Below are 24005 nucleotides of genomic sequence, written 5' to 3'. Positions count from 1 at the left end.
ATAACTACTATAATACTGCCCCTATGTACAAGAATATAACTACTATAATACTGCCCCTATGTACAAGAATATAACTACTATAATACTGCCCCCTATGTACAAGAATATAACTACTATAATACTGCCCCCTATATACAAGAATATAACTACTATAATACTGCCCCCTATGTTCAAGAATATAACTACTATAATAAGGCCCCCTATGTAGAAGAATATAACTACTATAATACTGCCCCTATGTACAAGAATATAGCTACTATAATACTGCCCCCTATGTACAAGAATATAGCTACTATAATACTGCTCCCTATGTACAAGAATATAGCTACTATAATACTGCCCACTATGTACAAGAATATAACTACTATAATACTGCTCCTATGTACAAGAATATAACTACTGTAAAACTGCTCCTATGTACAAGAATATAACTACTATGATACTGCCCCCTATGTACAAGAATATAACTACTATAATACTGCTCCTATGTACAAGAATATAACTACTATAATACTGCTCCTATGTACAAGAATATAACTACTATAATACTGCCCCGTATGTACAAGAATATAGCTACTATAATACTGCCCCCTATGTACAAGAATATAACTACTATAATACTGCTCCTATGTACAAGAATATAACTACTGTAATACTGCCCTATGTACAAGAATATAACTACTATAATACTGCCCCCTATGTACAAGAATATAACCACTATAATACTGCTCCTATGTACAAGAATACAACTACTGTAATACTGCTCCTATGTACAAGAATATAACTACTATAATACGGCCCCCTATGTACAAGAATATAACTACTATAATACTGCTATGTACAAGAATATACCTCCTATAAAACTGCCCCCTATCTACAAGAATATAACTGCTATAATACTGCCCCCTATGTACAAGAATATAACTACTATAATACTGCACCTATGTACAAGAATATAGCTATAATAATGCCCTATGTACAAGAATATAACTATTATAATACTGCCCCCTATATACAAGAATATAACTACTATAATACTGCTCCTATGTACAAGAATATAACTACTACTATAATACTGCCCCCTATGTACAAGAATATAGCTACTATAATACTGCCCTATGTACAAGAATATAACTACTATAATACTGCTCCTATGTAGAAGAATATAACTACAGTAATACTGCCCTATGTACAAGAATATAACTACTATAATACTGCTCCTATGTACAAGAATATAACTACTATAATACTGCCTCCTATGTACAAGAATATAACTACTATAATACTGCCCCTATATACAAGAATAAAACTACCATAATACTGCTCCTATGTACAAGAATATAACTACTATAATACTGCCCCTATGTACAAGAATAAAACTACCATAATACTGCTCCTATGTACAAGAATATAACTACTATAATACTGCCCCTATATACAAGAATAAAACTACCATAATACTGCTCCTATGTACAAGAATATAACTACTATAATACTGCCCCTATGTACAAGAATATAACTACTATAATACTGCTCCTATGTACAAGAATATAACTACTATAATACTGCCCCCTATGTACAAGAATATAACTACTATAATACTGCCCCTATGTGCAAGAATATAACTACTATAATACTGCCCCTATGTGCAAAAATATAACTACTATAATACTGCCCCTGTGTACAGGAATATAACTACTATAATACTGCTCCCTATGTACAAGAATATAACTACTATAATACTGCCTCCTATGTATAAGAATAAAACTACTATAATACTGCCCCTATGTACAAGAATATAACTACTATAATACTGCTCCCTATGTACAAGAATATAACTACTATAATACTGCTCCTATGTACAAGAATATAACTACTATAATACTGCCCCCTATGTGCAGGAATATAACGACTATAATACTGCCCCCTATGTACAAGAATATAACTACTATAATACTGCTCCTATGAACAAGAATATAACTACTATAATACTGCCCCTATGTACAAGAATATAACTACTATAATACTGCCCCCTATGTACAAGAATATAACTACTATAATACTGCTCCTATGTACAAGAATATAACTACTATAATACTGCTCCTATGCACAAGAATATAACTACTATAATACTGCCCCTATGTACAAGAATATAACTACTACAATACTGCCCCCTATGTACAAGAATATAACTACTATAATACTGCCCCCTATGTACAGGAATATAACTACTATAATACTGCCCCTATGTACAGAAATATAACGACTATAATACTGCCCCCTATGTACAAGAATATAACTACTATAATACTGCCCCCTATATAGAAGAATATAACTATTATAATACTGCTCCCTATGTACAAGAATATAACTACTATAATACTGCTCCTATGTACAAGAATATAACTACTATAATACTGCCCCCTATATACAAGAATATAACTACTATAATACTGCTCCTATTACAAGAATATAACTACTATAATACTGCCCCCTATGTACAAGAATATAACTACTATAATACTGCCCCTATGTATAAGAATAGAACTACTATAATACTGCCTCCTATATACAAGAATATAACTACTATAATACTGCTCCTATTACAAGAATATAACTACTATAATACTGCCCCTATGTACAAGAATATAACTACTATAATACTGCCCCTATGTACAAGAATATAACTACTAAAATACTACTCCTATGTACAAGAATATAACTACTATAATACTGCCCCCTATGTACAAGAATATAACTACTATAATACTGCCCCCTATGTACAAGAATATAACTACTATAATACTGCTCCTATGTACAAGAATATAACTACTATAATACTGCCCCCTATGTACAGGAATATAACGACTATAATACTGCTCCCTATGTACAAGAATATAACTACTATAATACTGCTCCTATGTACAAGAATATAACTACTATAATACTGCTCCTATGTACAAGAATATAACTACTATAATACTGCCCCCTATGTACAAGAATATAACTACTATAATACTGCTCCTATGTACAAGTATATAACTACTATAATACTGCCCCCTATGTACAGGAATATAACGACTATAATACTGCTCCCTATGTACAAGAATATAACTACTATAATACTGCTCCTATGTACAAGAATATAACTACTATAATACTGCTCCTATGTACAACAATATAACTACTATAATACTGCCCCCTATATACAAGAATATAACTACTATAATACTGCCCCCTATGTACAAGAATATAACTACTATAATACTGCTCCTATGTACAAGAATATAACTACTATAATACTGCTCCTATGTACAAGAATATAACAACTATAATACTGTTCCCTATGTACAAGAATATAACTACTATAATACTGCTCCTGTGTACAAGAATATAACTACTATAATACTGCTCCTATGTACAAGAATATAACTACTATAATACTGCTCCTATGTACAAGAATATAACTACTGTAATACTGCCCCTTATGTACAAGAATATAACTACTATAATACTGCCCCTATGTACAAGAATATAACTACTATAATACTGCCCCTATGTACAAGAATATAACTACTATAATACTGCCCCCTATGTACAAGAATATAACTACTATAATACTGCCCCCTATGTACAAGAATATAACTACTATAATACTGCTCCTATGTACAAGAATATAACTACTATAATACTGCCCCCTATGTACAGGAATATAACGACTATAATACTGCTCCCTATGTACAAGAATATAACTACTATAATACTGCTCCTATGTACAAGAATATAACTACTATAATACTGCTCCTATGTACAAGAATATAACTACTATAATACTGCCCCCTATGTACAAGAATATAACTACTATAATACTGCTCCTATGTACAAGTATATAACTACTATAATACTGCCCCCTATGTACAGGAATATAACGACTATAATACTGCTCCCTATGTACAAGAATATAACTACTATAATACTGCTCCTATGTACAAGAATATAACTACTATAATACTGCTCCTATGTACAACAATATAACTACTATAATACTGCCCCCTATATACAAGAATATAACTACTATAATACTGCCCCCTATGTACAAGAATATAACTACTATAATACTGCTCCTATGTACAAGAATATAACTACTATAATACTGCTCCTATGTACAAGAATATAACAACTATAATACTGTTCCCTATGTACAAGAATATAACTACTATAATACTGCTCCTGTGTACAAGAATATAACTACTATAATACTGCTCCTATGTACAAGAATATAACTACTATAATACTGCTCCTATGTACAAGAATATAACTACTGTAATACTGCCCCTTATGTACAAGAATATAACTACTATAATACTGCCCCTATGTACAAGAATATAACTACTATAATACTGCCCCTATGTACAAGAATATAACTACTATAATACTGCCCCCTATGTACAAGAATATAACTACTATAATACTGCCCCCTATATACAAGAATATAACTACTATAATACTGCCCCCTATGTACAAGAATATAACTACTATAATACGGCCCCCTATGTAGAAGAATATAACTACTATAATACTGCCCCTATGTACAAGAATATAGCTACTATAATACTGCCCCCTATGTACAAGAATATAGCTACTATAATAATGCTCCCTATGTACAAGAATATAGCTACTATAATACTGCCCACTATGTACAAGAATATAACTACTATAATACTGCTCCTATGTACAAGAATATAACTACTGTAATACTGCTCCTATGTACAAGAATATAACTACTATAATACTGCCCCCTATGTACAAGAATATAACTACTATAATACTGCTCCTATGTACAAGAATATAACTACTATAATACTGCCCCCTATGTACAAGAATATAACTACTATAATACTGCCCCTTATGTACAAGAATATAGCTACTATAATACTGCCCCCTATGTACAAGAATATAACTACTATAATACTGCTCCTATGTACAAGAATATAACTACTGTAATACTGCCCTATGTACAAGAATATAACTACTATAATACTGCCCCCTATGTACAAGAATATAACCACTATAATACTGCTCCTATGTACAAGAATACAACTACTTTAATACTACTCCTATGTACAAGAATATAACTACTATAATACGGCCCCCTATGAACAAGAATATAACTACTATAATACTGCTATGTACAAGAATATACCTCCTATAAAACTGCCCCCTATGTACAAGAATATAACTGCTATAATACTGCCCCCTATGTACAAGAATCTAGCTATAATACTGCCCTATGTACAAGAATATAACTATTATAATACTGCTCCTATGTACAAGAATATAACTACTACTATAATACTGCCCCCTATGTACAAGAATATAGCTACTATAATACTGCCCTATCTACAAGAATATAACTACTATAATACTGCTCCTATGTACAAGAATATAACTACAGTAATACTGCCCTATGTACAAGAATATAACTACTATAATACTGCCCCTATGTACAAAAATATAACTACTATAATACTGCTCCTATGTACAAGAATATAACTACTATAATACTGCCTCCTATGTACAAGAATATAACTACTATAATACTGCCCCTATATACAAGAATAAAACTACCATAATACTGCTCCTATGTACAAGAATATAACTACTATAATACTGCCCCTATGTACAAGAATAAAACTACCATAATACTGCTCCTATGTACAAGAATATAACTACTATAATACTGCCCCTATGTACAAGAATATAACTACTATAATACTGCTCCTATGTACAAGAATATAACTACTATAATACTGCCCCCTATGTACAAGAATATAACTACTATAATACTGCCCCTATGTGCAAGAATATAACTACTATAATAATGCCCCTATGTGCAAGAATATAACTACTATAATACTGCCCCCTGTGTACAAGAATATAACTACTATAATACTGCTCCCTATGTTCAAGAATATAACTACTATAATACTGCCCCCTATGTACAAGAATATAACTACTATAATAATGCTCCTATGTACAAGAATATAACTACTATAATACTGCCCCCTATGTACAAGAATATAACTACTATAATACTGCTCCCTATGTTCAAGAATATAACTACTATAATACTGCCCCCTATGTACAAGAATATAACTACTATAATACTGCCCCCTATGTACAAGAATATAACTACTATAATACTGCCCCTATGTACAAGAATATAACTACTATAATACTGCCCCCTATGTACAAGAATATAACTACTATAATACTGCCCCCTATATACAAGAATATAACTACTATAATACTGCTCCTATTACAAGAATATAACTACTATAATACTGCTCCCTATGTACAAGAATATAACTACTATAATACTGCTCCTAAGTATAAGAATATAACTACTATAATACTGCTCCCTATGTACAAGAATATAACCACTATAATACTGCTCCCATGTACAAGAATATAACTACTATATTACTGCCCCCTATATACAAGAATATAACTACTATAATACTGCTCCTATGTATAAGAATATAACTACTATAATACTGCCCCTATGCACAAGAATATAACTACTATAATACTGCTCCCTATGTACAAGAATATAACTACTATAACACTGCTCCTATGTACAAGAATATAACTACTATAATACTGCCCCCTATGTACAGGAATATAACGACTATAATACTGCCCCCTATGTACAAGAATATAACTACTATAATACTGCTCCTATGAACAAGAATATAACTACTATAATACTGCCCCTATGTACAAGAATATAACTACTATAATACTGCCCCCTATGTACAAGAATATAACTACTATAATACTGCCCCCTATATACAAGAATATAACAACTATAATACTGCCCCCTATATACAAGAATATAACAACTATAATACTGCCCCTATGTACAAGAATATAACTACTATAATACTGCTCCTATGCACAAGAATATAACTACTATAATACTGCCCCTTATGTACAAGAATATAACTACTATAATACTGCCCCTATGTACAAGAATATAACTACTATAATACTACTCCTATGTACAAGAATATAACTACTATAATACTGCCTCTATATACAAGAATATAACTACTATAATACTGCTCCTATATACAAGAATATAATTACTATAATACTGCTCCTATATACAAGAATATTACTACTATAATACTGCCCCCTATGTACAGGAATATAACGACTATAATACTGCCCCCTATGTACAAGAATATAACTACTATAATACTGCCCCCTATATACAAGAATATAACTACTATAATACTGCTCCCTATGTACAAGAATATAACTACTATAATACTGCTCCTATGTACAAGAATATAACTACTATAATACTGCCCCCTATATACAAGAATATAACTACTATAATACTGCCCCCTATGTACAAGAATATAACTACTATAATACTGCCCCTATGTATAAGAATAGAACTACTATAATACTGCCTCCTATATACAAGAATATAACTACTATAATACTGCTCCTATTACAAGAATATAACTACTATAATACTGCCCCCTATGTACAAGAATATAACTACTATAATACTGCTCCTATGTGCAAGAATATAACTACTATAATACTGCCCCTTATGTACAAGAATATAACTACTATAATACTGCCCCTTATGTACAAGAATATAACTACTATAATACTGCCCCCTATGTACAAGAATATAACTACTGTAATACTGCTCCTATGTACAAGAATATAACTACTATAATACTGCCCCCTATATACAAGAATATAACTACTATAATACTGCCCCCTATGTACAAGAATATAACTACTATAATACTGCTCCTATGTACAAGAATATAACTACTATAATACTGCTCCTATGTACAAGAATATAACTACTATAATACTGCCCCCTATATACAAGAATATAACTACTATAATACTGCCCCCTATGTACAAGAATATAACTACTATAATACTGCTCCCTATGTACAAGAATATAACTACTATAATACTGCTCCTATGTACAAGAATATAACTACTATAATACTGCCCCCTATATACAAGAATATAACTACTATAATACTGCCCCCTATGTACAAGAATATAACTACTATAATACTGCCCCTATGTATAAGAATAGAACTACTATAATACTGCCTCCTATATACAAGAATATAACTACTATAATACTGCTCCTATGTACAAGAATATAACTACTATAATACTGTTCCTATGTACAAGAATATAACTACTATAATACTGCCCCCTATGTACAAGAATATAACTACTATAATACTGCCCCTATGTACAAGAATATAACTACTATAATACTGCCCCTATGTACAAGAATATAACTACTATAATACTGCTCGTATGTACAAGAATATAACTACTATAATACTGCCCCTATGTACAAGAATATAACTACTATAATACTGCCCCTATGTACAAGAATATAACTACTATAATACTGCCCCTATGTACAAGAATATAACTACTATAATACTGCTCCTATGTACAAGAATATAACTACTATAATACTGCCCCTATGTACAAGAATATAACTACTATAATACTACTCTTATGTACAAGAATATAACTACTATAATACTGCCCCTATGTACAAGAATATAACTACTATAATACTGCTCCTATGTACAAGAATATAACTACTATAATACTGCTCCTATGTACAAGAATATAACTACTATAATACTGCTCCTATGTACAAGAATATAACTACTATAATACTGCCCCCTATGTACAAGAATATAACTACTATAATACTGCTCCTATGTACAAGAATATAACTACTATAATACTGCTCCTATGTACAAGAATATAACTACTATAATACTGCCCCCTATGTACAAGAATATAACTACTATAACACTGCCCCCTGTTGGCGGTGATCCGAGTACTACACCACTTCTGCGGATGGTTTGGGTCGGGTTTTACCCTCATGTTGTCTGGTGTGAGTACAATAGGAATCACTTACAGAAATATTATACACAGGGGGTAGATGCCATAAAGCCGCCTCTCTCCGCACCCTGCGATATACATACAAACCATAAACGATGGTCTCCGGGGAGGACTTTCTGCCAGGAATCCTGTGCGGTTTATCACCGGCCATTGTGCCTCCATTGTGAGCTGCTGCTGGTCAAACACTGAGCGGAGATGGGTTGTTTGCTTCGGCCTGGAGCGGAGCTGTGCACACAGAGGGGTCTGTCGGACACAACCACGGTGGGCGGCACAAATGCTGATAGAAATTACAGGAATGTAGTCACCTGGGAACACATCTGGACGGACAATGGGGGCAATCAAAGATGGCGCTGCGGGTAAACGGAGGCAGCAATGTCATCAGCGGCAATAGGGACATATACACACAGACTGGCAGATTGTGGGCACATTCACCTTATATTATAGCTGCAGGGTTAAAGACCAAAAGTATTTTTACTAACTTCTTTTTTTTTGCTATAGTGAAACCTCAGAAAAATAAATGCATCTCCCCCTGACCTTAGAGCATGCTGCATTTGGAGAGAAAAAAATGCTAAAAAGCAGTCTTTAATCTGCAGAGTGTGAATCCATCCAATTACTAGGATAGTGGTGACGGCAGGAGCTAGCAGACAGCACCGCCTGGTGGTAGCAGCCGTAATAACAGCCCCCAACTTCTGCCATTAGGAAACAGATGATTCTCTTCTTGTCCTTGGATCATTGTGTTTGTCTTTCGGTAACCTCTATGGCGGAAATAAAGCCGGGATATTCTCTTACTGGTAGATACTGTGACCCTCTAAAACCAACACTTTTAGAATAAACGCAGCCAGGACGTCGCACCGAGCCCACTAATCAGAAGAGGCAACGGGGGCGCCGCAAATCGATCTCCAGTGAGGACTCTTCATATAGCAGCTCATGGGGGGCACAGGCATCAATTCCCAGTATGGCCTTGCAGATGAGACCTCCACACATCAGAGCCACCACTAGGGGGAGCTCAATACAGCCAGGCTGCAGTAGGCTATAAGCCCAGTTATACTTCTCAGCGAGCCTCTTCTTACACGTTAGTGCCGGGACAATTCTTAGAGGAGTCCAGACTTTTCTTACTATTTCCAGTAGTTCTGTTGATTGAATACTTCCTTGCATGAACCCCCATTATATGCTATAAGAATTCCTGTAAAATAATGAGTGGAATATTTATCACCTCTAAGGGGCTCAGCAGGTACGAAAAGTTGGTTCCCTACAAGTTAAAAAAGTGCATTCATGCAGCAACCACTAGAGGGAGCTCCCTGCATACAGATAGAACTACAAAGCTGATGTTAGTATGTGCAGGTAGCTCCCCCTAGTGGCCACTGGATGTAAATGTCCACATACACTGCTCAAAAAAATAAAGGGAACACTTACACAACAGAATATAACTCCAAGTAAATCAAACTTCTGTGACATCAAACTGTCCATTTAGGAAGCAACACTGATTGACAATCAATTTCACAACTATGTTGTGCAAATGGAATAGACAATAGATGGAAATTATTGGCAATTATCAAGACACCCTCAATAAAGGGGTGGTTCTGCAGGTGGGGACCACAGACCACATCTCAGTACCAATGCTTTCTGGCTGATGTTTTGGTCACTTTTGAATGTTGGCTGTGCTTTCACACTCGTGGTAGCATGAGACGGACTCTGCAACCCACAGAAGTTGCTCAGGTAGTGCAGCTCATCAGGATGACATATCAATGCGACCTGTGGCAAGAAGGTTTGCTGTGTCTGTCAGCGTAGTGTCCAGAGGCTGGCGGCGCTACCAGGAGTCAGGCCAGTACACCAGGAGACCGGCCAGTACACCAGGAGACGTGGAGGGGGCCGTAGGAGGGCAACAACCCAGCAGCAGGACCGCTACCTCCGCCTTTGTGCAAGGAGGAATAGGAGAAGCACTGCTAGAGCCCTGACCTCCAGCAGCCACAAATGTGCATGTGTCTGCACAAACGGTTAGAAACTGACTTCATGAGGGTGGTATGAGGGCCTGAAGTCCACAGATGGGGGTTGTGCTCACAGCCCAACACCGTGCAGGACGCTTGGCATTTGCCACAGAACACCAGGATTGGCAAAGTGGCCACTGGCGCATTGTGCTCTTCACAGATGAAAGCCGGTTCACACTGAGCACATGTGACAGACGTGACGGAGTCTGGAGACGCCATGGAGAGCGATCTGCTGCCTGCAACATCCTTCAGCATGACCGGTTTGGCAGTGGGTCAGTAATGGTGTGGGGTGGCATTTCTTTGGAGGGCCGCACAGCCCTCCATGTGCTCGCCAGGAGGTAGCCTGACTGCCATTAGGTACCGAGATGAGATCCTCAGACCCCTTGTGAGACCATATGCTGGTGCGGTTGGCCCTGGCTTCTTCCTAATGCAGGACAATGCCAGACCTCATGTGGCTGGAGTGTGTCAGCAGTTCCTGCAAGATGAAGGCATTGAAGCTATGGACTGGCCGCCCGTTCCCCAGACCTGAATCCGATTGAGCACATCTGGGACATCATGTCTCGCTCCATCCACCAACGTCACGTTGCACCACAGACTGTCCAGGAGTTGGTGGATGCTTAAGTCCAGGTCTGGGAGGAGATCCCACAGGAGACCATCCGCAACCTCATCAGGAGCATGCCCAGGCGTTGTACGGAGGTCATACAGGCACGTGGAGGCCACACACAATACTCAGCCTCATCAGGAGCATGCCCAGGCGTTGTACGGAGGTCATACAGGCACGTGGAGGCCACACACAATACTGAGCCTCATCAGGAGCATGCCCAGGCGTTGTAGGGAGGTCATACTGGCACGTGGAGGCCACACACAATACTCAGCCTCATCAGGAGCATGCCCAGGCGTTGTAGGGAGGTCATACTGGCACGTGGAGGCCACACACAATACTGAGCCTCATCAGGAGCATGCCCAGGCGTTGTAGGGAGGTCATACTGGCACGTGGAGGCCACACACAATACTCAGCCTCATCAGGAGCATGCCCAGGCGTTGTACGGAGGTCATACAGGCACGTGGAGGCCACACACAATACTGAGCCTCATCAGGAGCATGCCCAGGCGTTGTAGGGAGGTCATACTGGCACGTGGAGGCCACACACAATACTGAGCCTCATCAGGAGCATGCCCAGGCGTTGTAGGGAGGTCATACTGGCACGTGGAGGCCACACACAATACTCAGCCTCATCAGGAGCATGCCCAGGCGTTGTAGGGAGGTCATACAGGCACGTGGAGGCCACACACAATACTCAGCCTCATCAGGAGCATGCCCAGGCGTTGTAGGGAGGTCATACAGGCACGTGGAGGCCACACACAATACTCAGCCTCATCAGGAGCATGCCCAGGCGTTGTAGGGAGGTCATACAGGCACGTGGAGGCCACACACAATACTCAGCCTCATCAGGAGCATGCCCAGGCGTTGTAGGGAGGTCATACAGGCACGTGGAGGCCACACACAATACTGAGACTAATTTTGACTTGTTTTAAGGACATTACATCAAAGTTGGATCAGCCTGTAGTGTGTTTTTCCACGTTAATTTTGGGGGTGACTCCAAATCCAGGCCTCCATTGGTTAATAAATGTGATTTCCATTGATGATTTTTGTGTGATTTTGTTGTCAGCAAATTCAACTTTGTACAGAACAAAGTATTCAATGAGAATATTTCATTCATTCAGATCTAGGATCTGTTATTTCAGTGTTCCCTTTATTATTTTGAGCACTGTATATAATATAAATCCTTTTGGTTGGAGTAGAGGATCACAAGGAGGACGTGTCTACACAGAAAATCGTAATTTAGGTAACACTGATCATCACCTTCCAGGAATCTCTATTCACCAAAAAAAAGCATCATCCGTACATAGAGGGGGAGGAGGGGGATGCAGCTGCACTCTTCTCATTCATTGATGCTAAATTGAGGCTTTTTGCAGCTTTTGTGGACCTCGGTGCCTCTTTTCCTCACTTTCTGGAGCAGTTCTCAGTATAGACTGACACATACAGAGTTCGGGTATCCACAATCCCTTCTTTATTACCTTATTTTGGTCAAACAAGCAGAAAAACAACAAAAAAATAATCTATAGTTTTTCCTGACAATCAATAAAAGTGTAAAAACTTGGCAGAGACTTTGTATGAAACCGTGCGGCTCTCTGCTGGTAATGAGACAAAAAGGCGGACGCTCCTCGTCTGTGGGGGAGCAGACGCTTCACTTCCTACACGGAGAAGATTGACCCCGAGCCGGGGAAAGAAAATGACAAGAAAATCAAAATGAAAGAAGGGGAAAAAGAAAACTTTTTTTTTTTTTTCTTTTCCTTTTACTTCACCACATTCCCAACCAAAAGAAAATTATTCTAATCCCCTCGGAGGATCTTCGGCACAAACTGCAGGAGAACAGCGCATTGCAGCGATTGTTCTCTGTTATCACTTTCTACAGAACTGGCCGGTGCCCACTGACCGGTCACAAAGTGCTTGGTCGCAGCCCACCATGGGCGGGGGCTCGGCTGCAGTTTGGCAGTATATATCAGACTCTCAGGGGACATACAGATCATCTATAGAAGTACTCAGGACAAGAGCATGGTGCTGGCTCGGTGGGCACGTGCGCAGAGTTGTGCCTTAATCTCACAGGCATGACGAGGAGAGGACAAGTAATGCAGGAGTCAGAGCGATCAGGTCGGCAGCGTGTTTTGCTTTCAGGCACTGCTGCAATCTGGCTCCTGAGGTTTGGCCGGTGCTGATGGGGAGTTACAAGGCGTCCAGAATGTTGTCGACCTTGTTGACCAGCTCTTGACGCCGGTTGGCGTGCTGCTTCTCGTTCTCGATGTAGCTGTCCTTCTTCAGCTTGCCGGCGACCAGGCGTTCGGCTTCGGATGACGACTTCACCACGATCTCCTTCACTTGACCGTCCAATTTCTGGATCTCTGCGACCTGAGAACAGCCACAAAGCCGGAGGATAAACGCACAGCATACACAAACTAAAATGCTGAAATACTCTGTGCCGCTAGGAGATGTCTACCTTTTCCTAATCCTCAGTTAATGACTGCCCTTATCTTATGAAACTTGCAACCTCTCCTTAACCCCTTCACCACCAGGTAATTTTCCGTTTTCCCTCCTCCCCTTCTTCCCAGAGCCATAACTTTTTTTATTTTTCTGTTAATATGGCCGTACGAGGGCTTGTTTTACTTTTGAATGACGCCATTGACTTTACCATATCACGCACTGGAAAACGGGAAAAAAATTCCAGGTTCGGTGAAAGTGCAGATAAAAGTGCAATTCCACAAATGTTTTTTTTTTTTATCATGTTCACTATATGGTAAAACTCACCTGCCGTTATGATTCTCCAGGTCAGTACGAGTTTGTAGATACCCAACATGTATAGGTTCTTTTTAATTTAAGTGGTGAAAAAAAAAAAAATTCTGAAATTTGCATGAAAGTTTTTGCTTCTGTCGCCATTTTCCGAGACCTGTAGCGTCGCCATTTTCAATGATCTGGTGCCGCATAAGGGATTATTTTTTCCAAGCCGAGCTGGCGTTTTTATTGGTAAAAATTTGGGGTAGATACGATGTTTTGTTCACCTCTTATTGCAGTGCCGCAGCACCAAAAAAAACCCCATAATTCTGGCATTTTGATTCTTTTGCCGTTTACCGATCGGATTGTTTATATTTTGATAGATCGGGTGATTCTGAAAGTGGCGAGACCAGATAGGGGTATTTTTATTTAAGGGAGGTGATTTGGAGATATATATATTATATATACTATACTTTTTTACTGTGTTTAATAGTCCCCTTACTAGAGTTGAAGCTGCGATCGTCTGCTTGTCTGTGCTACACATAGCGGTGCTGAAGCCCTGCTTTGTATAGCAAAGATCACGATCTCCTATGAACGTCGGCCACAGATCGGCGTTCACAGGAGCCAGGGGTCTTCTGCAGACCCCCGCCCCCCGGCTGTCATAACCCATTGGCACCCCGTGATGACATGACAGGTGCGCTGATGGGCGATACTTGTGATAAGCTTCCAGCTGGCGCATGTTAAATGTTGCTGTCTGTGATTGACAGCAGGATTTAACTGGTTAACAGACACTTAATGCTTGATTAAATCAAGTCATCAAGTGCGTGGAAAGATGCAGCTCAGCACCGGAGCCCTCATCAAAAGCAGGGACAAGACCAATGACGTAAATATCAGTCATCGGTCGTGAAAGGGTTAAATGGGTGATCCGATCACTTCTGCGAGTGGGACTGGTCAGGTGTGGTGCCATTTATGGAAGAAAGCAGCCATGTTTCTGCAGTCCTGGACTCACCTTGTCACACAGGTCAGACCCTTCAGCCTTCAGCTTGGACTGCAGAGAGGCAATCTCATTTGTCAGGTTCTTGTGCTCGGTCTCCAGGGCTTTCTTGCCTATGTTTAGGGTGGAGATGTCCCTGGACTGCTTGTATTTGTTCACGGCTTCATCGTAGTGACGGTAGAGGCCGAGCCGCTTGTTGACCAGGGTCAGGATCTGCTCCGTGATGCAGGCGACCTTCATCCTGGCTTCAGCCGCAGGGTCCTGTCATGACAAGTGCAGAGAAATAAAGGGGTTTGCCACCAGGTGGAGCTACAGAGGTCTCTACAATTATTAGGATCATCCCTTGATTGTTCGGGGTTACATCGGGGGCGTCATCCAGCTTTCCCGGTTCTCCATACCACAGATACCGACCTTTGTGATGGAGAAGTCGAGCCTGACGTAGATGATGACGGTGAAGAAGAGGATGTAGAAGGCTCCGACCACCAGCAGCGGCTCCTGCAGCATTAGGATCTTGTTGAAGGTGTAATGGACCACGACGTCCTGGATGTGCTGCTCCACCAGGTTGTTCTTGTGAGCCACGATGACGGGTCGGCCAAAGGTGTCCAGATAGGTGTAGTGCAGCTCGTCCGCCGCTCTGTTCAGGTTGTAGGGGTTTTCTACGTCGATATTTCTGGAAATAATTTGATGCAGTGAGAACTCAACGCCACTCAGGTAACGCGAGGACAGGTCTATGGGGGCGGCCGGAAAGAGCAACTCAACCTACACCACCAGCTTAAAGGGAATGCACAGGACTTAGGTCATCAATGTCTTATCGGGTGAGGAGTGACCCCCAGCGATAACCTGCATGGACGTGCACAGCTCCATAGACAGCTCCATAGACTGTAGAGGCCGACTTCTTACTACCAAGATTGTCAATTTGGCTCCTATAGTAGAACGCAACACATTAAAAGGGGGCACTCCAGCATATACACTGTGTGCAGAATTATTAGGCAAGTTGTATTTTAGAGGATTATTTTTATTATTGATCAACAACTATGTTCTCAATCAACTGAAAAGACTCAAATATCCAAGCTTAATATTTTTGGAAGTTGGAGTGGGGTGTTTTTAGATTTGGCTATCTTAGGAGGATATCTGTTTGTGCAGGTAACTATTACTGTCCCGAATTATTAGGCAACTTAATAAAAACCAAATATAATCCCATGTCACTTGTTTATTTTCATCAGGTAAACCAATATCAGTGCACAAAATATAGAAATAAACATTTCTGACATGCAAAAAGAAAAAAAAAAAAAAAATTAGTGATCACTATAGCCACCTTTCTTTATGATGACACTCAGCAGCCTCCATCCATAGATTCTGTCAGTTGCTTGATCTGTTTTCGATCAACATTGCGTGCAGCAGCCACCACAGCCTCCCAGACACTGTTCCGAGAGGTGTACTGTTTTCCCTCCCTGTAGATCTCACCACAGCCTCCCAGACACTGCTCCCAGAGGTGTACTGTTTTCCCTCCCTGTAGATCTCACATTTTATGATGGACCACAGGTTCTCAATGGGGTCCAGATCAGGTGAACAAGGGGGCCATGTCATTATTTTTTCTTCTTTTAGACCTTTACTGGCCAGCCACGCTGTGGAGTAGTTGGATGCATGTGATGGAGCATTGTCCTGCATGAAAATCATGTTTTTCTTGAACGATACCGACTTCTTCCTGTACCACTACTGCTTGAAGAAGTTGTCTTCCAGAAACTGGCAGTAGGTCTGGGAGTTGAGCTTCACTCCATCCTCAACCCGAAAAAGTCCCACAAGTTCATCTTTGATGATACCAGCCCATACCAGTACCCCACCTCCACCTTGCTGGCGTCTGAGTCGAAGTGGAGCTCTCTGCCCTTTACTGATCCAGCCTCTGGCCCATCCATCTGGTCCATCAAGAGTCACTCTCATTTCATCAGTCCATAAAACCTTTGAAAAATCAGTCTTAAGATATTTCTTGGCCCATTCTTGATGTTTTATCTTATGTTTCTTGTTCAGAGGTGGTGGTTTTTCAGCCTTCCTTACCTTGGCCATGTCCCTGAGTATCGCACACCTTATGCTTTTTGATACTCCAGTAACGTTGCAGCTCTGAAATATGGCAAAACTGGTGGTGAATGGCATCTTGGCAGCTTCACGCTTGATTTTCCTCAATTCATGGGCAGTTATTTTGCGCCTTTTTTAGCCAACACGCTTCTTGCGACCCTGTTGGCTATTTGCCATGAAACGCTTGATTGTTCGGTGATCACGCTTCAAAAGTTTGGAAATTTCAAGACTGCTGCATCCCTCTAAAAGACATCTCACAATTTTGGACTTTTCAGAGCCGTCAAATCTCTCTTCTGACCCATTTTGCCAAAGGAAAGGAAGTTGCCTAATAATTAAGCCCACCTTATATAGGGTGTTGATGTCATTAGTCAACACCCCTCCTCATTACAGAGATGCACATCACTAGATTTACTTAATTGGTAGTTGGCTCTCAAGCCTATGCCGCTTGGAGTAGGACGACATGTATAAAAAGTATCATGTGATCAAAATACGCATTTGCCTAATAATTCTGCACGCGGTGTAAGGTAGAATATGCCATCATCTGTGATTCTTTAGGCCCCCACGGTTCCCTAGAATGATGGTGATTTTCTGGAGAGGTGATGCATTTTTCCTGTGCATCTCGGACAGTCGGGGGGGACGCTATGCAGGCAAAAACAATGGGATGAAGCACCAAACAGGAGCAGCGGTCTTCTGTGGGGGTCCGAGATGTCGTATCCCTCAGATAAATTGCTGGGTCTAGGGGGAACGTTTCTCCTTGGGGAGACCCACGGGCCGCCGCAAGGAGACCCACGGGCCGCCGCAAGGAGACCCACGGGCCGCCGCAAGGAGACCCACGGGCCGCCGCAAGGAGACCCACGGGCCGCCGCAAGGAGACCCACGGGCCGCCGCAAGGAGACCCACGGGCCGCCGCAAGGAGACCCACGGGCCGCCGCAAGGAGACCCACGGGCCGCCGCAAGGAGACCCACGGGCCGCCGCAAGGAGACCCACGGGCCGCCGCAAGGAGACCCACGGGCCGCCGCAAGGAGACCCACGGGCCGCCGCAAGGAGACGACTATCAGCGCATACAGTAGATCTCAGAGATGCCGCCATTGGTCACTTACTTTGCTCCTTCAGGGAGGATGATTTTGACTGTCAGAGAGTCCACGATCTGCTCATCAAACACATGATCAATGAACCTCATCTTCAGAGCGTACTGGTCACCTGCAAGAAGAGAGACGGTCAGATAACGGATCGGATCCGAGCTATTCCTCATGCACAAACTACAATACACGTAGCAGAGTCACCGGATGGAGGGCGATGGCACCAGCATTAATGATAAAGCGAACAAGGTAAAGACTACAATGCCCATCGGACTGCTGGGATAGCCACTCACCAAGGTTGTACAGGTACTCGTAGCTTGGCAGGTTGTAGCCAATCATGTAATGGGTTTTCCACCCTCCGAAAAGAGGAAACCTGGGTCGGATCTCCATTTCCACAGAGTCGTCCAGGACCATCAAGTGGCTGGTGGAGATGTTCCCGATCTCATCCCTGTAGTAGACGTCCTGGGCAGCAGCCGGCAGAATGGTCTAATGAGGGGAAAGGGATAGTGATGGACGCAGATTGTGCCGAGGGTTAATACTTATTATTCCAGCTTAGAGAGGACGTATCGCTGCGATGTGCAATAATGATCACAAGGGCTCCTGCAGTATGCAGAGATTGGAGGGGCTGCAATGCATAGTGACTGGGGCTGACTGCATCCCCTTCAGTCTCAGGACCTGGGGGTCCCAGCGATCATTAAGTAATGACTTACTACGATGGGGAGTATCCCTTTAATTATCAGATCCACAATCTCACTCATTTTTTTTCCTTACCTTAAAGGATTTGACAGAGGAAATGCCGCTGTCCGGCTGCCGCTGGTAATCGTATCGTGAGAAGGGTCCCTTTAAATACGCTCCGGTGTGCTTTATATCCACAGTCTCTTCCACGGCGATGTTACCCCAATGGGAGACCTCGATGACGCGCGTCATGCTGGTGATGGTGAGGAAGGGGCTATTGTTCTCGTAGTGAACCTTCAAGACGTCCTGGAGAAATAAACAAAGGGTTAACCAGTCCTCATCTGATATAATGAACACAAGACGTATTCTGGTCACCAGCTCGCAGCAAAATACGGCAACCTGGAGAGATGCTGCGTACCAAAACTGAAGATTAACTGTGAAGGGTTAAACCTCAGGTCTTATAATAGAGTACTGATTCCTTACATGGCTCCAGGCAGGGACGTCCTTAAAGGGACCGTACTCGATGGTGTCATCGGACCGGGACGGGTTTCCGAGCTTGGTGTAGTTCTCCACGTTGCGGGAGGCGAGCTTGACGCGCGTGGTTTGGGACGTGGTAGGGTAAGGAGAGTAGAAGTAATGGCTGCCTTCAAACGTCACAAACTGCTTCTCGGCCTGCGTGATCTGGGTGGGGTACGGCTGCAGGATGTGGGTGTACACCGTCTCGATGAAGACCTTCATCTTGGCTCCAGGGGACAGGGAATGTGGAAGCTGCACCAAGAATTGCTTCCCGCTGGGGGAAGAAAGAAGACGACGTAAAGAGCGGCGACATTTCTGGGGTCAGTAAGTGCGGATCACATGCACTGCAAGACTACAAGTCCCAGGAAGCCCAGCGGTCGTGTGACCTATGATGTAACAGCCATGTACACCTCCCACAAAAAAATAAAAAACACAAGGTAGAGCTGATCTGGGTCTAATAGGACCCAGGAGATCCTCGACATCCGGCGATCACAGGAAGTGTCATGGCCGCTTTGTACTCTGATCAGGACGATACGGTAATAGACGGCGGCTGGCAGCTCCTGCGCGGTACATCCAGATATATGCACAGAAGAGTGATGTAAGCAACCGCTATATACTGTGTGTGTATATAATATATATACACCGGAGTCTCACCTCTTCCCCTTCACCTTGCTTTCCCGCACCTCCAGGTAGCCGTGCTCTTCATCCTCGGTCTTCACCTGTAACACAGTGACGCGGCCACACTCCATTATCAGAACACAGCAGGTGTCAGCAGCCTTCTGCACTTCAGCTGTTGTGACTCTACACCTCCCAGCATGCCCCTGAACTCTAGGCTTTTACACCTGCATTAACCCCTTAATGCTCGGGCGCTGTAAAATAAACAGACAGCTCGGGAGCTGTGTTATACAGCTGTCACCCCGGCAGTAACGGATGTTACAGGTGCGAACTCTGACCGCCTCAGTTATCCAGTCCTTAAGAGGGAAAGGCTGTACAGTAAACTTCATAAGTATTCACCCCCTCTAATATGCATTTATTGCAGCCAGTAATCCATAGATCGGCGCCCTGTAACACTACAGCTATTGTTGAACTACAACTCCCAGCATGCCCTGCCCGCCTAAGCCGTCACATTGTGTCTGCAGGGGGATGAGGAGATTCCTGCTACAGCAGTGATCAGCTTTGATAAAGACATTAAGGGGGGATGAATACTTATGCAATTCACAATAGAGACTTAATGGAAGGTACAAAAGTGGCTCTTCACCAAGAGGGGAGTTCAGGGCATGCTGGGAGTTGTAGTTTCCAAGTTCCTGTGCTATGTCTCGCGCCCGGCTCTTATGTTCCCCTTCTGCCATTGCTCCGCTCAGGTGCTGCATACCGAACACGCCGGAGATTTACCGTCCATCGCAGATTGTCATTTCTGCACATTTATACTTATATTACGCTGCAGGTGATAATAAATCAGCCGCATTTTACAATGTGTGACTTGTGTTCCCGCCCGGGATGATGAGGGTGGCAGGGGGCCGGCAGCAGGCAGGGGGCCGGCTCCTCTCCTGGAGGTGAGCGCTGACGTGTCACAATACTACAGAGCGGGAGGCGGAGGAGGAAGCAGCAGCAGCGGGTCCTGAGCACACATCCTCCAGTGCCCTGTGTGACAACACACCCAGCTCTGCTGCATCTGTGCCCAGACTGTGCGAGGGCCCGATAATCACACAGATGTAACAGACAACGTCACATGACTGCTTATTGTGAGTGCGGCAGCTCAGTGCAAATCCTGCAGTCCTACGTAAAGCACGTATACAAAAGATATCACCAAATAAACTGCTACATCAATACTATAATGATGGGTAACACTGAGCCCGGTCGGCTCCGCTACCTCAGTCAGCGTGAGCTCGCGGCCCGGTCGGCTCTGCTACCTCAGTCAGCGTGAGCTCGCGGCCCGGTCGGCTCTGCTACCTCAGTCAGCGTGACCCGGTCGGCTCTGCTACCTCAGTCAGCGTGGCCCGGTCGGCTCTGCTACCTCAGTCAGCGTGGCCCGGTCGGCTCTGCTACCTCAGTCAGCGTGGCCCGGTCGGCTCTGCTACCTCAGTCAGCGTGGCCCGGTCGGCTCTGCTACCTCAGTCAGCGTGGCCCGGTCGGCTCTGCTACCTCAGTCAGCGTGGCCCGGTCGGCTCTGCTACCTCAGTCAGCGTGGCCCGGTCGGCTCTGCTACCTCAGTCAGCGTGGCCCGGTCGGCTCTGCTACCTCAGTCAGCGTGGCCCGGTCGGCTCTGCTACCTCAGTCAGCGTGGCCCGGTCGGCTCTGCTACCTCAGTCAGCGTGGCCCGGTCGGCTCTGCTACCTCAGTCAGCGTGGCCCGGTCGGCTCTGCTACCTCAGTCAGCGTGGCCCGGTCGGCTCTGCTACCTCAGTCAGCGTGGCCCGGTCGGCTCTGCTACCTCAGTCAGCGTGGCCCGGTCGGCTCTGCTACCTCAGTCAGCGTGACCCGGTCGGCTCTGCTACCTCAGTCAGCGTGACCCGGTCGGCTCTGCTACCTCAGTCAGCGTGACCCGGTCGGCTCTGCTACCTCAGTCAGCGTGACCCGGTCGGCTCTGCTACCTCAGTCAGCGTGACCCGGTCGGCTCTGCTACCTCAGTCAGCGTGACCCGGTCGGCTCTGCTACCTCAGTCAGCGTGACCCGGTCGGCTCTGCTACCTCAGTCAGCGTGACCCGGTCGGCTCTGCTACCTCAGTCAGCGTGACCCGGTCGGCTCTGCTACCTCAGTCAGCGTGACCCGGTCGGCTCTGCTACCTCAGTCAGCGTGACCCGGTCGGCTCTGCTACCTCAGTCAGCGTGACCCGGTCGGCTCTGCTACCTCAGTCAGCGTGACCCGGTCGGCTCTGCTACCTCAGTCAGCGTGACCCGGTCGGCTCTGCTACCTCAGTCAGCGTGACCCGGTCGGCTCTGCTACCTCAGTCAGCGTGACCCGGTCGGCTCTGCTACCTCAGTCAGCGTGACCCGGTCGGCTCTGCTACCTCAGTCAGCGTGACCCGGTCGGCTCTGCTACCTCAGTCAGCGTGACCCGGTCGGCTCTGCTACCTCAGTCAGCGTGACCCGGTCGGCTCTGCTACCTCAGTCAGCGTGACCCGGTCGGCTCTGCTACCTCAGTCAGCGTGACCCGGTCGGCTCTGCTACCTCAGTCAGCGTGACCCGGTCGGCTCTGCTACCTCGATCTGTCGGGTCACATAACCCTCTCGACTATTTATGTACACCCAAATTATACAAGATCACAATGTATAAACACCACACTCAGTTCTGCTACATCCATAATCTCATCATACCGGTACCACCATGGGCGATACTTCACTTTAGATAAAGCTTAAATGGGTTGTCAGAGAGTGAAATAATCTGACCGTACAACAAACTCAGCTCTGCTACATCATTATACAAACAATATATGGACAATAGCAAACTCAGCTCTTCTACATCATTATACAAACAATATATGGACAATAGCAAACTCAGCTCTTCTACATCATTATACAAACAATATATGGACAATAGCAAACTCAGCTCTGCTATATCTGTATGCAAGTGCTATAAGCTCCACATCGTCCTGATCATACAGGTAACTGGCCGCACACTCAGCTCAGTTACATCCGTGTATGTTCTGTATCTGCTCAGATGTAGCAGAGCTGAGCAGCGGTTCTGTCGCTTCTGCACACTCGGCTCTGCTGCATCTCAGTCCCATGTCGATGAGCGCCGGTGGATGTCGCATACTGACCCCCAGGAAGGCCAGGTGTCCGGCCAGCTCCGGCTCCAGGGCGACCAGGAAGGAGTGCGCGGCCGCCGCCCCCGGGTTCACCAGCTTCACCTCGGCCGTCACTTTGGCGATGTGGCTGCTCAGGTCCACGCTGCGCTTCACGTCCTCATTCAGCAGCTCGTGTCCCCGGGAGGCGGCGGACAGTGCGAGCAGGAGCAGCAGGGAGCGGGCGGCGGAGACCCCCATGACCGGAGAGCGGAGGATGGAGACGGATAGAGGAGACCCCGCAGCCAGGAGCCTCTGCTGACGGCTCATTCATCCGCGGGAACAAGATGGCCGCCGAGGACCCCGCTGCTGCCTAGCGACGGGAGGGTGACCGTGAAACTGCCTGAGAAGACGGAGCGGGTCCGGAGGCCTCCTCTCCCCCTGTGCAGACACTGTACCCATTGTATCCTAGATATAGTGACAGGAGATAAAAACGCATCGTCTGTCATATAGCGAGAGCTGGGTCTGTGCAACAAATGTATTTATATTATACAGGCAAAGCCCAGGACAGCTCAAATCACAGAGAGAAGGAGCGTCCATAGCGACAGGACAGCGATGATGTGTAAGAAAGGGGAGGCGGGGACACCGGGAGCT

General features: G+C 43.7%; 1 protein-coding gene across 2 annotated transcripts; it reads right to left on the bottom strand.

The window, feature by feature from the left end:
• Nucleotides 1-13018: 13018 nt before the first annotated feature.
• On the bottom strand, nucleotides 13019-23724 carry RPN1 (ribophorin I). Of its 2 annotated transcripts, none has more exons than XM_073644923.1 (9): nucleotides 23388-23724; nucleotides 20287-20351; nucleotides 19600-19906; nucleotides 19213-19422; nucleotides 18735-18927; nucleotides 18463-18562; nucleotides 15703-15961; nucleotides 15307-15552; nucleotides 13019-13937 (listed from the first exon to the last, which is right to left on the bottom strand). In XM_073644923.1, exons 1-9 carry the CDS (start codon nucleotides 23679-23681, stop codon nucleotides 13755-13757), a joined length of 1857 nt encoding a protein of 618 aa, XP_073501024.1. In that variant the 5' UTR covers nucleotides 23682-23724; the 3' UTR covers nucleotides 13019-13754. The 2 variants fall into 2 exon arrangements, with proteins under 2 accessions (XP_073501024.1, XP_073501025.1); XM_073644924.1 differs by lacking the exon at nucleotides 23388-23724 and adding an exon at nucleotides 21005-21116.
• Nucleotides 23725-24005: the final 281 nt, after the last annotated feature.

The sequence above is a fragment of the Phyllobates terribilis genome, unplaced genomic scaffold (assembly GCF_046119375.1).
Source record: "Phyllobates terribilis strain yellow unplaced genomic scaffold, ASM4611937v1 Scaffold_8__6_contigs__length_399053987, whole genome shotgun sequence".
Lineage (NCBI taxonomy): Eukaryota > Metazoa > Chordata > Amphibia > Anura > Dendrobatidae > Phyllobates > Phyllobates terribilis.
Note: the sequence above shows the minus strand (reverse complement) of the source record. Positions and strands in the feature narration are given on the sequence as shown.

Excerpts from the sequence above, each read along its gene's own strand:
- RPN1 (XM_073644923.1), bottom strand. The coding sequence starts at position 23,681 with ATGAGCCGTCAGCAGAGGCTCCTGGCTGCGGGGTCTCCTCTATCCGTC. Across the intron at positions 18,928-19,212 it reads CCTCTGTCAAATCCTTTAAG|ACCATTCTGCCGGCTGCTGC; the intron begins GTAAGGAAAAAA and ends TCCCCTCATTAG. Across the intron at positions 18,563-18,734 it reads CGAGTACCTGTACAACCTTG|GTGACCAGTACGCTCTGAAG; the intron begins GTGAGTGGCTAT and ends CTCTTCTTGCAG.